The 15,958-nt window shown below is 38.3% G+C and overlaps 1 protein-coding gene across 2 annotated transcripts in view; it reads right to left on the reverse strand.

Moving 5' to 3' along the window:
- Nucleotides 1-15,958, reverse strand: part of LOC149154629 (exocyst complex component SEC3A-like) — a 283,578-nt gene that overhangs the window by 159,274 nt on the left and 108,346 nt on the right. For both annotated transcript variants that reach the window (XM_089440389.1, XM_089440388.1), the window contains exons 17-18: nt 4,945-5,115; nt 4,698-4,777 (exon numbers count right to left, since the gene is read on the reverse strand). In XM_089440389.1, the coding sequence (XP_089296515.1) occupies nt 4,698-4,777; nt 4,945-5,115 (251 nt within the window). The remainder of the gene's footprint in view (nt 1-4,697; nt 4,778-4,944; nt 5,116-15,958) is intronic.

Genomic DNA, 15,958 nt, shown 5'->3' on the forward strand with positions numbered 1-15,958 from the left:
GCATCACCCACGCAGAGGCTGCAGAAGTGACGCAGAGAGCCAGAGAGGCTGCGCAGAGCCTCAGAGGGCTAACGCAGAAGGTTTTAGGCTGACGCAGTGCTTCAGATTGTGCTGGAGAAGGTTTTGTGGGGCAGACTTTCAGAATATCTGTTTCTGAAGAGAGGTATTACTGCCAGAGTATTTATCTCTGTCGGGTGAGCCAATTTGGCACCCAGTGTACTCAAGAAAAGTTGCTTAGTAATAAAACCCTCAGAATTATTGCACTGGTTTTCACAAGTTGGGTTTTTCCGAGGACAATTGTCCAAAAATAAAGGTGTCCCTGGTGTGTTTGTCTATTTCTTTCAGTTGTTGAACTGTAGATGTCTGAGACTATATTGTGTTTATTTCAGTGTCTATATGGTTAAATAACTTGTTAGTAATTAAACAAGTAGGTGAAAAAACCAGAGAATACAGATAAAATTTCTAACGGGTAATACTTAGAAATTTCAACACCCACCAACCTGACAATTAATTCCTAGCAGATTTCTCACATATCTACTAAATAAAAGCACAATTACGTTATTAACATAAGAAAAAAATTATATTCAACGGATATTAAATTAACAAATATCACACACATGCACACATTTATGCCCAATCAACAACTCTTCATTTCATTAGTCAAAACCTACTTGGGCTCCCTTGCTAGGAAAATCACCCAAACTTAGGAAAATACATACAACAATCTAGATCTGATCTAGTTGATCAAGCCCTAGACTTGGTTGATCTGGATCTCCTTGCTACCCCCTTTCCACCTTCCTCAGACACAGCACACTTAAATAGAATTCCTTTTCCACCCACCACTATGATGTCTCTCTCAAAGCCTTGCACCCCTGTGTTATGTCTTTTAATATCCCTTGGAAGAATTTACCCTTAGGGTTAAAGAATATATGACAAATTTTGTTCCAGTATCACAGTATCCTTTTTCAATTTAATAGTGATGACATTGAAAACACAACAATGTATACAAGTAGATGATTTTCAATAGTACCACAGTACACATCAAGTTACAATTTCCACATATTCACTTCTAGGGTTGTTACACTAGTAGAGTCTGTTGTACAACACTCAATAATTAAGTAACAATAACAACACTAATTACCCTATCAGCAACACAACCAACCAGTTTACAAGTTCTTCCCATTTTGCTCACTTTGTCTCCACAACTTCGTTGCCTTGCTTCCTTGTTATCATCAGAGAACCCTAATGGGCCTTGTTGTTGTCCTAGAATGGATGTTGCTTGCTCAAACTTCCTTTTCCAGCCCAGGCGTCACTGCCACAAGTTGCTCCCGAATATGGCCTTAGAGATGAGTCACCTAAACAGCCCTCAAACAAGGTCCGCAATCACAAGATGAGTTCCTTTCTCATAGAATCATTCCAGATGAACACACTGCTTACAAAAAAAATGGCCTCTTAGGCCCCTGCTGCCTTAGGTAGGGCTCTCGGGAAGCTTTGTTGCCTTGGATAACTTTATTTTACCACAGAAAATCACTTACAAGAGGGTTGTTGGCTCAGACAATGGTCTTAGGGGATTCTGCAGTCAAAATTATATCCCTCAAATGACCCCGCTACTACAGGGAAACTCCCTGAGGGTAACTGCATGCCCTAGAATTGCAGTTTCAAGACAATCTAGAACCTCCTTGCCTTGTAATTGCCCTAACAAGCTTACCCTACCACAGAAAGTTGTCTGCAGCACAAATAAGATCTTCGCTACCCTAGGATTGTCTTAGACAGAGCTGCATGCCCTAGAATTGTAGTTTCAAGACAATCTAGAACCTTGTTGCCTTGTAATTGCCCTAACAGGCTTACCCTACCACAGAAAGTTGTCTGCAGCCCAATTAAGATCTTCGCTACCCTAGGATTGTCTTAGACAGAGCTTGATGCCACAAAATTTCTCCTCCGACCAATCAATCCACAGAAATCCTCCTTTGATTGCCAAAATCAGATGAAAGATGCCTCGAAAAATTATGCCAAATAGAATAAGGAGAAAAGGCTGGCTAGGGTGGAATCTTCCACCACCAAAACCAATCAAAAGGAAAGGGGTCTTAAAACCCTCCAAGAGCCTCAGCGCACCAATCAGAATATCAACAATCCATGATGATAAAATCATTCTCCTCTCCCTGTTTTATAGATTCCCTTTGGGATCTTCCCTCCTAATTTTAATTTGAGGTGCTAACAAGTTTCCCTCCATTTTGCCCCAAATTTGACTTCTTCCACAAATTTTCCTGCAATTACCCCAATTTGCCCAACATTATCCCCATAACAATGAATAATGGGTTTCCCCCTTTACAAAAGACTATAGCCTACCAGGTTGGATAGGCTACTTCGTCCTCCTTTGGTTAATTAATTAGAAGAGGGCATTACATGTCTCCTCCCTTGACCTAGTCCTTCTTTTATAAGCTTGAGTTATGACCGAATCCACAACCCTAACATCCAAAGTGATTGTTGGCTGAGATTAGGTCTTGCCTTACTTGAGGTCGATGGTTCAGATTCATTTAATTCAGTAATGCAAAATTGCAAATAACCTTTGCATTATATTAGATTAGACACACTTTTCTCTTATAAAAGAAATTTACTTTAATTACTAATGTAATTTGCTAAGGTTCAATGGCTATTAGGCGACTTCTTGCACGCCCAGACACTTAGGCTTCTGCAAAAGTACCTATCTGACCCACAAACATCAATACCAAGAACTATCGAAAGCCCTTTAAGGTGACTGTATATTGCTTCTAGATTGTCGATCTATTGTTTTAGAGTCCAAAATATATATTCTCCATCCATATTTAAAGTCCATCTTCAATCTGAAAAAAAAAATTGGGCACTTAGCATAGAGGGATTTGGTCCCACATTTAGCTTGCTGGAAATTGTTATTCTCTATTGTCACAAGTTGGAAATTGGTCTCATAAGGCTCATTTCTCATTCTCCAACTTTCCCACCCCTAGATCCATAACCTACGAGTTCTTTGGCACTCGGGTGGTCGAATTGAGTGAACTAGGTTGTTGTCCTTGATGTTTGCTGCTGTTTTTGCAATCTGATTTTACAAAACAGCAAGCTAATTTGCTCTAGAAACCCCCTAATCAATCACTAAAGCTTAAAAAAGAATATTATTAATGATTAGGATATTTTCTCTACAACATTTTTTAATACTAATACAATATATTTAACATCAATTGGTGTATTTTTAATGTTGCTTGTAGTTTTCTGCTTCATTACCATACACATAAACAGTGGGACAGCCCCAAGAATTAACTCCTCTACCACTTCTTTACCCTATTTAAGACACTAGTCTTAGTTGGAATTGGTTGAGGTATCAATTGGGAATCCTCCCTCGGCCTTTCAAGAGGAATTTGGACCTAAAGTGTGGAGGTTTGGGCTGAGGTGACAATGCGCCCCTACCCTATGTGTGCCAATCTCAGCAAGTTGTATGGGCCTTTGCAACCTTGCTAATCAGATCAGTAACAGGGCTCATCAAGGTCCCATTTCATTTGGATGCTCGACCCCCTGAAGGGATGCTCTAAGTTTTCCTCCTTACAAAATCCAAAGGAGATCCTCATCTTTTCCATGGGGAGGTTCCCACTTCAGGCTTTACTTTAGCATCCCCTTCCTAGGCCAATGGTTTTAGTTTTAAGATTGACAATGTGATGGATTGTTGTTCAATTAGTGGGAATACACTTCTGGGTGCACTCTAATGATAAAATTTAACTCCCACCTCCTACTCAATGATTCTCAAAGCATCTTCTTTCTCGACAATAGTGCGCAATGCCTTAGAGCATCTAATAGTTGGAGATGCATAAGGAAAGAGTTCTTTAATAACAAGTAACAAATCAAATCTCATTCTCCTAGATTTATCACCTCCCAGTGCTCTGACATGGGCCACATGGTTTCAGAGGCTTATTTATTAATCATGTCGTAACTCTCATTTATTAGAGAGGTGTATGTGGGACATGGGACATCGTTTTCCACCATAGAGGTGACCCCTCAGCCCAACTTAAAAGGAACAAAGCTTCTGCTAATCAACGGAACACTTCCAAGCTGCACAGACCAACAAGGGGTGAACAAGTTATTGTGGAGTTCCAAACTGTAGTAGAACAATGACAACACCCCACTTATATTGACCTGGCTTGCTCCTTTTGATGCATTTTATGCAGTCTAATTATATGTCTTCATCAGGAAGTGCAAAATCCTTGATTTTATCTTGGGAAAATTTGAATATCTTATATACTTTCAAATTTCAATATGTCATACTTTCCACTCACTTTTTCTAAGCTGAGAGGCTGCAAACTTGTCTCTCCATTTTGGTTTTGGCAAAGACATTGTTGATGTGGAATATGCAACTTTTCTCTATAGAAAAGAAAAACATAAAATCTATTTTATTTCATTCATGTTGCAAGATCACTTCACTTATCAGTTTAAGGTAGAGGTGTGAAAATAGGTGTAGTCCATTTAACTTTCAACATATCAACATCTTTTATTTTTTGTCCAACACTAACAAACGTACTTCATCTAGATATTTACATCTATTGATGTGACACAACCACATTAAACAACTTCATGTTGCAACAGGATTCATATCTAGCATAAATCAAACACATTATTATATAATTCCTCACCATATTTCTTGGTGGCAATAAAGTTTTGATAGTGATAAAGTGGCTTACCTTGTGATATATGAAAGGACACCCACTTGTCTTACGTTACGATCATTCCTCTCAATTTGATGGCAAGCCTCATCAACAAACTGGCAGCATAGACACACACAGTATAAGAAAGTGAATGAAACCAACTAAATCATCATGAATACTACTTGCTTACTATGATATTATACTTCAAGCAATGTTTAACAGGAACAATAATGTGAAGGAAAAACTAGGTGTGCTCTAAGGAAACTACAGAAAAACAACCAACCTTATTAAATTGAGCGGTAATTCTTGTCTGTAGGTCACCAAGCAAGCGGCGCACAAAACCAGCTGCATCAGCCTTCTGGCCAGAGAGATATCTCTCAGTAATCCCATGCATGGAGATACATCGTAAAGGATCAATCTTGTATGCCCAGTCCACAACTGCATAAAAGTCCTCCTGATTTCCAAACAAAGAGTAATTTTACATCAAAATCTTCATCTCCTTGTTAAAAAAACAAGTATTGTACTGTAGCATCTAGAAACAAAAACAACTAACATAACATATATTTATAAAAATACTCACTTGAATTCTTTTGATATACAACATATATTAACAATGAGTGAAGGAACCTATCTAAATTATGAAGTAGGTTAAAGAATGTTTCCTCCCTATATGTGAAATCCATGGAAATTATGAAGCAAGCTTAAGAATATTACAATTCAATAAGTAAATGGGAAAATGCCAAATCATGATATAGGTAAAGCTACGTGGGTCTTGCTTTTTGGTGACAACAAATACAGAATGTAAGAACTTAATGCCACCATAAAAGTTCCATGGAATTCTAATTATTCTAACTATTACTAATCCAGCTAACCCATAAAATTAACAATAATCTGATATAGCTTATCTTATCATGCCGCAGCTTGCTGTGATCCATGCAAATTATATGCAGGATATCTGTAATCTAAGTCGAAAAAGTTGTAATTTTAATTACACAGAAAAATAAGACATCCTATGCTCTTGATAACTACTGATTCACAGTTTCATGTGTTCAATTACACCACAAATCTATTGGGAGAACTATCAACATACAAATTATTGCATTGCTCACTAAAGCCTTAACGTGGTTAGGAACTTCGGATGTCCAAATATAATTGATATGTTTCCACAGATTGAGCGTGATGACAACTGAGAAGGTAAGACATCAAATATAGATTCCTGTAAGAAAAGGAGTTGCACATATTTCTGTAACCTGTGAATTCAAGTGTATGCACATGTTTCATATACAAGTTACATTAAATGATACAGATTTCATACTCTTGTCAGATTATAGAAATATGAGCATGAAGTGTAGAAATTGAGCAAGTTAGGGCTTGTGAATGTATAATGGAACCCACTTGATTTAATGTAATCCCTATTCTCACCAATCTATGCCCTTGTTCGTCTTTTAGTAAATTACTATTCACATATTTTTATCTGCATTTAAATAATTAGTATCTCTTCTCTTTACTATGTTCTTGGATTCCCCCTCCCAAAGGCCTCCGTCCTAAGATGGCTTACTATTTTGAGCATTTCATGCAACTACAAGATGGCCTTATTATTAGACCCGAGTATCCTGAAAGAAATGTACACATAGCTTTAGGATTTCCTTGGGTCTTCAAAGTTTGTTTACATCGACTTCAGATTGAGAAAGATCATCAAATTCCTAGATCAGAGAGGCTCTATTAGATTTGTCATTTTTATGAAATCAACTCAGAGGAGCACCATATCTTTTGTTGCCCTTAGTACCATGAGATCAAGAGTTGGTTCCATTATCTTTACAGAGAATCTGCAGAAACCGTCACTATTTTCTTCAAATACCTAGACCATAGGTGCCTATTTCTCTCCCTGATGAAAGCACTAGGATCCGAAGATGGATTTTACAAGGTCCACCCAAGACAAACACAATTAAGCTAACCACTTCCTTCTTTCCCTCTATCACAATAGTAAATGACTACAAGCAACATTTAGAGTACCAAGAAACCTAGAATACAATAAAAGATATAATACATGATCCCTAGAAATGAGAAACCTAGAAACATGTTACTAGATGGCAAAATTCAAAATCAAAAGAGCTCAAGGATGGTTTGCAGATTCTTGGGAAAAACATTGAGTGTCTTGTTACCTATCAAGTAAGGTTGCAAAGGTTCGTGCAACCTGCTAAGATGGACACACACAGGGTAGGGGTTGTTGAAAATTGTAACTAGGTTCTGTCTTAATAATGACCTAATTGAATCATTACATTGTATATTCTTTATAAAGAAAGAAAAGAGAAATTATATTTGCAGTATGGGTTTCATACTCAAGTTCGAGTCAAAAGCATGTTCTTCGCGCTTTTAGGTTTTCTACATCTTTCTAGGATAAAGAATATTATCATTCATGTGTCATAGTCCCATTTGGATTCTTTGTAATAAAGACTGAAATTTATTTTATCAAGGAAAAGCCATTTTGTATCCCAAGACCAAGTCGGCCCAAGAGACAAATCAAGTCAGCGTAAAGGAGGGTTATTCGACCCCTTGAGGAGGTTATAAATACAAAGGAGCTCGACCACATTTGGACACTCACTCAAGTAAAGTTCAATCTGCAATAGCGAAGGAGAAGAAAAGCTAGAAGGAAGAAGAAAGAAAGAAAAGAGCAAAGTTTCTTGGGCTAAATCTCTCAATCTCTCTCTTTGTCTCTCTCTCTCTGCCTCTTTCTCACATTTGTGAAGCTAGGGTTTTTGTGAAGCTGCAGTAACAGGAGGCCGAAATTGCAGGGTCGAAATTAGAAGTAATTATCAAGTTAAGGAAAATCATCTAAATACATAAGACTCCTAATTTTCCAACAGGCATCCACTATCACCTAGGCCCAAACCCCCACTATTTAAGTCCAATTTCTTCCAAAGAGGTTAAGGGAGGATTACGAACTAGTACCTCAACAAACCAAGAGAAGACCAGTGCCTTCTTTGGGATCAAAGGATGAGGTGGAAGAGTTAATTATTAGTTGTCCTACTAGTCTTCTGCGTGTAAATCTGCAACAAAAATTGAAAACAAGCAAAATGGTGCCTAACGACACTAGACAAATCACCAATCTCTATCAAAGTTGTTGCATGGTCCTGCTTCTCTTGCTTCTCCTTCTTCCTCTTTGGACACTGGGTATTGTAGTGACCAAACTTACCACACTTGGAGCACTTGATCTTCGACAAATCCTTCTTTTACTTTTCTTCTCCCTTTGAGCCTTGTCCCTAACTGGGACCTTCCTTTGCCTTCCCCTTTGATGCAAGGGCAACATTCTCCTCGTCCTTCACACACTTCGGTCCTTTACTACTGTTGCCACTGATGTTGCTCTCAACCAAAGCAAGCCTCCTCTCTTCCTGTGTGAAATCAGCCCACAATCGATCCCAACTAGGTAGATTGTTTTGCCCAGCGATACCTTGGACAAAGGTAACTCACTCCGAGGTGAAACTATTGAGAGTTGTACGCACTAGTTCACTCTCTTGAGGTGCCTCTCCAACTACTGCAAGCTCATCTCGGACATTTTGAATTCTAATGAGATAAGGAGTCATTCCTTCACCCTTATGCATCCTAGTGGTCCTCAACTTCTCCTTCAAGATCATCTTCCGATTCTTGGAAGGATTCTGGAAAAGCGCAACTACATCCCACATTTCTTTGGTTGGCCATCTCCTTATTGTAGTTCTCTAGCTATTGCGGGTCTGTAGGTACGGCTACAACTCTCTTTGCATACGTCTTCATACCATGCTCATCTAGCAAGAAAGACATTCTAGCTTTCCAGATACAATAATTTGTGGCTCCATATAGCCTATCCTAACCTCGAAGTCCTATTGAGGCCATTTCTGCAAAACTCAAACCTAGGAAAATAAATAGGAATCTCCTCCCTTTCCTGCTCGTCCTCCTCCTCTACTACTCGCACTCCCTCATGGAATGCGCAGAACTGCTACTGCTTCCTCGCTCTACCTTCAGCTGCTCTCTAAGACTACTCGCTCATCCTTCCAGCTGTGCTTTTCCGAAAATTGGCACACAAACAAAAATCTCAGCAACTCGAACTGGCTAGTCTGGCAAACTCGCACGGCCTTCTGCAACTGGAAATTACGGATTTCCTCCTGGAAACAAATCTAGAAACCCTCTGAAAAATTCCTCTGTGTGTGCTTTTCTCTTCCTTTCCCAGTGTTGATTCCGCGACTGCAAAAACAATTGCGCCCAGATCTGCTCAACGAAATTATTGATCTACTCACCAGAACTGCTTCCCGGCAACACGACTGCCTGCTGAAAATACCACTGGGCTATTCGAACTCTTCCTGCACCTACAAGTGCAAATAGAACCCTTCTTCCCAGCAATTTGAACTTCCTGGTTGCCCCTTTGCGCAGACCTCGAAAAAATTTACTTAGACTCCCTTTAAACAGTGAAATTTCTCCCTCTTTGCTACTAAGCTCCTGATCTGATCAAAACTGCTCTAATACCATCAAAACTGCTCTGATACCATGTGAAAATTCCTTCAAAAAGCAGCAACTGGAAATTTATTCTTCTAACTAATTACTTATGTAGTTTATCTGCTACAACAAACAACGAATAAATCACACTGCAATTTCTTCACAATACAAACGTTGCAGAAAATAAAAACAAAGACTGAGAAAATAGCGCACACACATAATAAAATTGACACAGTTATTTTTGAACAAATGTACCCGGGAAAACCCAATGTGGAAAAATTGGTGCAACAGTTGAGGGTTTTATTATTATTATGCAACAGTGAATTTTTTTAGTACACTCTGGATGCCAAATTGGAAATCCTTAGCAAATAATACAGCGAAAATTATTAAGGGAATTTTCCCTTCTCCACAAGCAATCCTGCAACAAACTGTTGCTCAGAAACTGGCCCCGGAATACCCCTGCGCAATCCTTTGCCCTGCCTCTGTGAAGCCTATAACTCGCACTGCCCAAAATTGCCTCTTAATCAGACGTCCTGCTTGTTGATGCCTTTGGAAGAGATTCTCCAACCCTCTAGAAAATTATTTCGGCCTCTGGCACTTGAATCGACCTCCTCCTCCTCGGTCAAATCGAACTGCCCTCTCAAGTTGTCTGTGCAACCTCTAGTGGAATAATTGGCCTCTTTATAGTTGCCTCTTCAGATCATAAAACTCCTCCAGAATCCCTGTCTTTGCTCCCTCTCTGTCTCTGCATCCCTTCCGGCTCGAACTCTTCTTCCCTGCTCAACTTCTTTAGTTAGATAGCTCGATCTGCCAAGGAACTCGACCTCACTGGTGTCTCTAGTGTGTCTTCTCCTCTACCCATCAAGTTTCTCTTATAATCTCTCGTTGGTGAACCAACGGCCATGATTACATCTTCATCAACGACTAAGATCACCTCAAACCCAATCCGTGTGAGTTTCTAGAAAAATCTCACTTTTCTCAATTAATTCCCTTCAATTAATCGATTTCCCTAAGTTATACTTAATTTAATTGAGTTGTCTTTGGGTGTTTTCTCTTGAAACCTTTTCTGGGTTCTAGAGATCTTGTTTTTCTTAGCCCCTTTGACCAAAGTCAAGACTAGAACATCTATCTAATGCTACAAAAACTAACACTCCCTCTTAGCAAGGAAGGTGTTCTACTATCTCATAACATCCTCCCGTACATCGTTGATGTTTGGCAATTGTGACAACTAGTCGTTGCCCACCAACTATTGCGCAAACTATGATTCATCTTCCACTCTGTAGCTGAACCAACCTGCATCTACATTGTTGTTGACACTGCACTGTACTCCTGTAATGTTGCCAAATCTGCTCTGCGTTGCAACTGATCTCATGTAGTTGTTGCTTCAACCACTGAAATTGAGAAATAAACTCTGAATCAACTGTGTCTCGGTACTGGCTCTGCAACTATCTCCTGAGTATCTAACTGCAACTAGGCTCTATGTTGTCCACTAAGTAATTGTTTGTGTTGCAATTGCTCTGCGCCTCTCAGCATCTAACTGCAACTAGCTCTGCAATTGTCCCTCAAGATCTGACTACGCCATGTTTAACATTGATACATCTACTACGAAAACAATTGTGGGCACCTATAGCAAGGGTATTGATCCATGAGGAAACATCTACCTGATGATATCCTCTAAGGATCCTACCCAAATCTCTGCAACTTTAGAGCTCAAGGTCTCCCCACCTCTCTCCTATTAGTTTTTTTAGTATCGAAGGTGTTCTAGTCTCGAAACTTCGTAGAGAGGCTAAAACACATGAGTTCTCCACTACCCAGAAATCGTTTCTGGAAATTCCACCTAGAAGTATCTCAATTAGATTATTAACCTATTATTTTAATGTTTCCAAAGTTTAAACTTGGGAAAACTAGTTAATTAATCAGTATTAATTGAGATAAGGTGTGAATTATCTAGAAACTCACATGGATTGACTAGGAAATAATCTGGGCCCTTGATTAAGTTTTAATCTTTGTCGTTGGAGGTCCAACAGAGGATTATAAGAAGAAGTCGATGGGTAGATGGAGAACACACTTGTGGAGGTCGATTTTCCTGGCAGTTCGATTTCCAGAGTGCAACATCCATTGCCGAAAAGCCAAAGGAAGCAGAAACAATGCGAAGCAAAGACAGTGAGGCCGGAGGAAGTTTTCCAAATCCGGAGAATGTTATGAATATAATTCATATAAAAGTAATAATATAAATATAAAATATAATAAATAATAAACAATACTTAATTAGCTAATAGTTAGTTAGCAATGAAGAGGCATGTCTTAAGAGACATGACCATCTATGAAAAGGTAGCTGCGTAGGGTATATAAGCAGGCTCTCACCCTCATTGTAATCATCTCATATATCATCAATTCTTTTATACAATATTCAATATACAATCAATGTCCTACAATGGATGTTTTTGTCTATGTCTTCGAAGTATTTTGAAGCTTACTCCGCTGCATATACAAACCTTGTTCGTTACATTGGTATCAAAGCCACGTTCTCTTATCTAGGCCTTTAGCCATCAAAATATTTGTCGACCTTGTTATCGTGCAATTCAAGCAATCACCAATTGGCCATTGACCATTTAAAAAGTTACAAAAATAAAATAAAATAAAACAAAAGCAAAACAAATTATAGAAAAAAAAATCAATATATATTGAAAGTAAAAAGTCAAAAAAAAAGATTAAAAAAAATATAGAAAAAAAGGAAAAATTAGGAAAATTTATTGGGAAATAAAGGAAATTATTAAAAAAAAGAGAGAATTATTAAAAAAAAAAGATAAACGAGATTATTTAAATATATACACACATATCGTTAAAAAAAAAACACAAAAACAAAAACTAACTTGGCCAACAGACTGACATAGGCCTCACAACACCTGTTTCCCTGGCCCAACAACCAAAGGCTACCCAACTCACACCTATCACTCGACCAGAGACGTTGGCACGAACTCCAACAATTCAAAGCTACCTTCCCGAGCCGCATCCACAATCGCGCTATTCCTTTTTTTCATTGTGATTTGTCGGCCTACTCGCAACTGTCACTGTATTTTTGTTGTCATCTGTTGCTTGAACAACCATAATAGCTGCCTCCACAAGTAGCCGCAGGCCTCAACGACAAACCAAATGTCCATTCAATCCAACAACCGTACACATTGTGAAAAAATCCACCCCTGGGGTGCCAGAATCTCTACAAATCGCTCGCCAATTGTTGTTCCAAGAATTTGGATTTGAGTCAGATAAAAAAAATTGTGAACGGTCACACCCTTACACAGTGTCCTATCATACTATAGTTAAAACATCAAGCCACCATAAACGAATTTTCTGCATAATTTTGGAGAGCAACGCATATTAAATATGTTATTGAAAGGTTAGCAAGATTTTTAAGTGATCATATTGAATCGAAATGTTTTTTATAGTAATATGTTCAAATGGTAACTAAAAGTATTTTACAAGGGAAAAAAGGGGGTTAATATAAGGATTACCTACGAAAATATATTATAAAGTTTACATAAAGAAGATTTTTAAATCCAAAAAACTAAATCTTTATTGTTGGAAGAATATATAAAAGGTAAAAAAAAAAAAAAAAATATTATTAAAATCATATAAAGATGAGTTCCACACAACAATCACTATTTTGGACTAAATGTTCACTGTGTTTAAACGAAATTGGATATACTTTATAATATATATTAAAAAAATGCAATTTAAGATGTCCAAGGTGTGGAAGATTATTTAGTATAGAAGAACATCAAGACAATGAGCAAATGCAAATAAAACGATTAAGATTAAGAAGCAAAAATTAAAGCAAGAGAACGAAAGTTCTATGGAGAAATTCAACGAGAATCTGTCGAAGAAGGAACAAGAAATTTTGCGTTTAAAAACTCTGAATCAAAGGTTATTAGAACAAATCAAAAATAAAGAGAATGATACTAAGGACAAAATCGACGACTCAGAAAATGACAAACTTTCACATCTAAGGAATCATAACCAAGTCCTAATTACACAAATTAAGAAGCTCAAAAGTGACAAGAAGTCACTAAATGACAAGTTAGAACAACTTCAAGGAGAAGTTTTGAAGTCTCCATTCATTTCAATCCAAGTTGAAAATAAGCGAGTAAATATTGATCCAATTAATATCACAACTCAAGAGGATGAGAAACCAAAAGAAGTTAAAACATGTGCAAATGTTGCAGTTCAAATGATGGACATTCCAAGTGATGATTCAATAACCAATTCAATAACAGTACTTGAAGTAAATTGGGAAATCACCACAAACAGATTAGGGCAAGATCAAACTGCCATAACTCCTTATCGGCACCTGAATCACAACAGCGGACAAGCAAGTCGGTCTACATATTTGAACCATTCAGAACAGAAGCAACAAATTTATGTTCCAAGCAATACTAAAGTTTGCAGAATCCAATCCTATAATAACAATTCACTACAAATTCCCAATGACCGGAAAGTTCCCCAAGAGATTAATCTAGGATGGTCAGAGCCATTCTCAGTCCAACAATTTTGTTTATCACTCAAAGCATCATATCGTCTTGTATCAACCAAGTGAAAGTTCAGAGACGAAAAGATATTCGAAACAAGAAAAAGGAACCAAACCTTACATCAGCAAGCTTCGAGGACAAAGCTTTTTGAAGAGATGGGCAATGTTATGAATATAATTCATATAAAAAATGATAATGTAAATATAAAATATAATAAATAATAGATAATACTTAATTAGCTAATAATTAGTTAGTTAGTAATGAAAAGGCATGTCTTAAGAGACATGACCATTTATGAAAGGGTACTTGCCTCGGGTATATAAGAAGCCCCTCACCCTCATTGTAATCATCTCATATCTCATTGATTCTTTTATATAATATTCAATATACAATTACTGTCCTACAAGGGATGTCTTTGTCTTCGAAGTATTTTGAAGCTTACTCCGTTACGTATACGAACCTTGTTCGTTACAGAGAGGCAATAGCAAGAGGCCAAGTTATTCCCAATGAGGCAACGCAAAGGACTACGCAGTCAACTTCAGAGGGCAATTCGATTTAGCTGGAAGAAAAATCGATTCAGCTTCCAAAGTCCTGGAAAGTCTTCCAAAAGGTCAAAGAATCATTTTCCTCTGCAAAGATAGGGAGAACGACTTGATCAGAGGCAGTTATGGGTTAAAAGTCGAAGGGGTTTGTGCAAGCACTGCATAGAAGTCAGTGTGAGGGGTCCAGGAGGATGAGTTTCTGAAGCTAAGTTATGTCGAGATTGCTTGCGAAGGAAGGAAAATTCCCTTAGATAATTTTGGCTAGATTTTCTTGTTGTTTGGAATGCCAAATGGGCTTCCATAGATTGTACTTAGAATTCCACTGTTGCATAATAATAAAAACAGTCAGTTGTTGCACCAGTTTTCCCAAGTTGGGTTTTTCCGGGGACATTTGTCCAAAAATAACTATGTCAAAATTTTTATGTGTGTGCTGGCATTTCTCAGCTTCCAGCGCTATCATTTTCCGCATTTTTATTTGTGAATGTTGCAGTGTGAATTATTTGGTATTTGTCATAGCAAATTAATTGTTAAATTAATTAACAATTAGAAAAATAGTTTCTAGTTCTTGCAATAGGATTTCAAATTTGAAATTTTCACATGGTATTAAAGCTTGATTGATCAGCCGCGAAGCTCAGAAGCGGAAGAAAAAAAATTTGTTGTTCAAAGGGAGCAACAGGCCGAAATTTTTTGGTTCTACGTAATGCCTATCCATGCAACACGAATTATTGGGTAAGGGTTCAATTTTCAGTTGCAGGGAGGCAAAAAATTCGATTTGCGCAAAGATTCTAGCAAGCAGAGGGTGCAGCAACAACTTACATTTTCACTGAGTAGATTCCTTAGTTGGGCACGGAGGGTTTTGCAACAATTTCCAAAAGCAAAATCAACGTCGGGTGGAAGAGAAATAACACACACAAAGGGAAAATTTCTCTTAGGGGATCTCGAGTTTTAGAGATCTAATTTTCCAGTTACAGATTGGCAATAGTTGTGAGCAGATTTCCTCACTCCAGAAGGGAGTGGGAATAGCAAATTCAGCAGCCAAGCAGAGGGAAAGAGGGAGATTTTCGTCCCAGTTTTTGAATTTCGCAGATTTTGCAGCTTTTCAGATATGGTCATACGAGATTGCCCGAGGAGGTCGTGTGAGTTAACCATAATGCAGATCTGGGCAACAAATCGACTTCCAGTTGCCGGAAACAGGTGTCGGAGGAAGTGCAAGTTGTCTAATGCGAGTTGCAAAGCGAAGAAAGGTCCCAGCGAGGGAAAAGGCTCAAAAGGAGATAGTGGAGCACTAGATCCAGGTGGAGGAGGAGTATGAGACACCAATGTGTCAGATAGGCAAGGTCGAGCGCGGTTGTAACAAGGAGATCAGTCAGATCAATTCTAGATTGTTGCAGCGGGACTATCACCTTTGCGACAGAAGCACATAATATCATAGTAGCAAACTCAGTGTCAGCAGGTGTTGTCAACTAGATGACAATTCCAGCCACTACACGTGAGACAGTTGCAGAGCTAGATCCAGTGACACAGGGAGTGCGAATTGCCCAATTGCAATATGCAAGGGCAATTCCAGCGAGAAGATTCCCAGCGGAGAGCTATGTAATCAAGTTCCAGCACAGGAGGACAGTGCGAGTTGCCAAGAGGGAACAAAGAGATTTCTCATAGGGAGACAAAGACTCAAAGGGAGCAACCCTATGGAAGCTAGTACTTCGAGATCTGGAGAGATCATACTCACTATTGTAGTAGTTGCAGCAACAATGCGGCAACATCA

This window comes from Pinus tabuliformis, chromosome 9, assembly GCF_031772625.1.
Source record: "Pinus tabuliformis cultivar Carrire ecotype Pingquan chromosome 9, CPIR1, whole genome shotgun sequence".
Lineage (NCBI taxonomy): Eukaryota > Viridiplantae > Streptophyta > Pinopsida > Pinales > Pinaceae > Pinus > Pinus tabuliformis.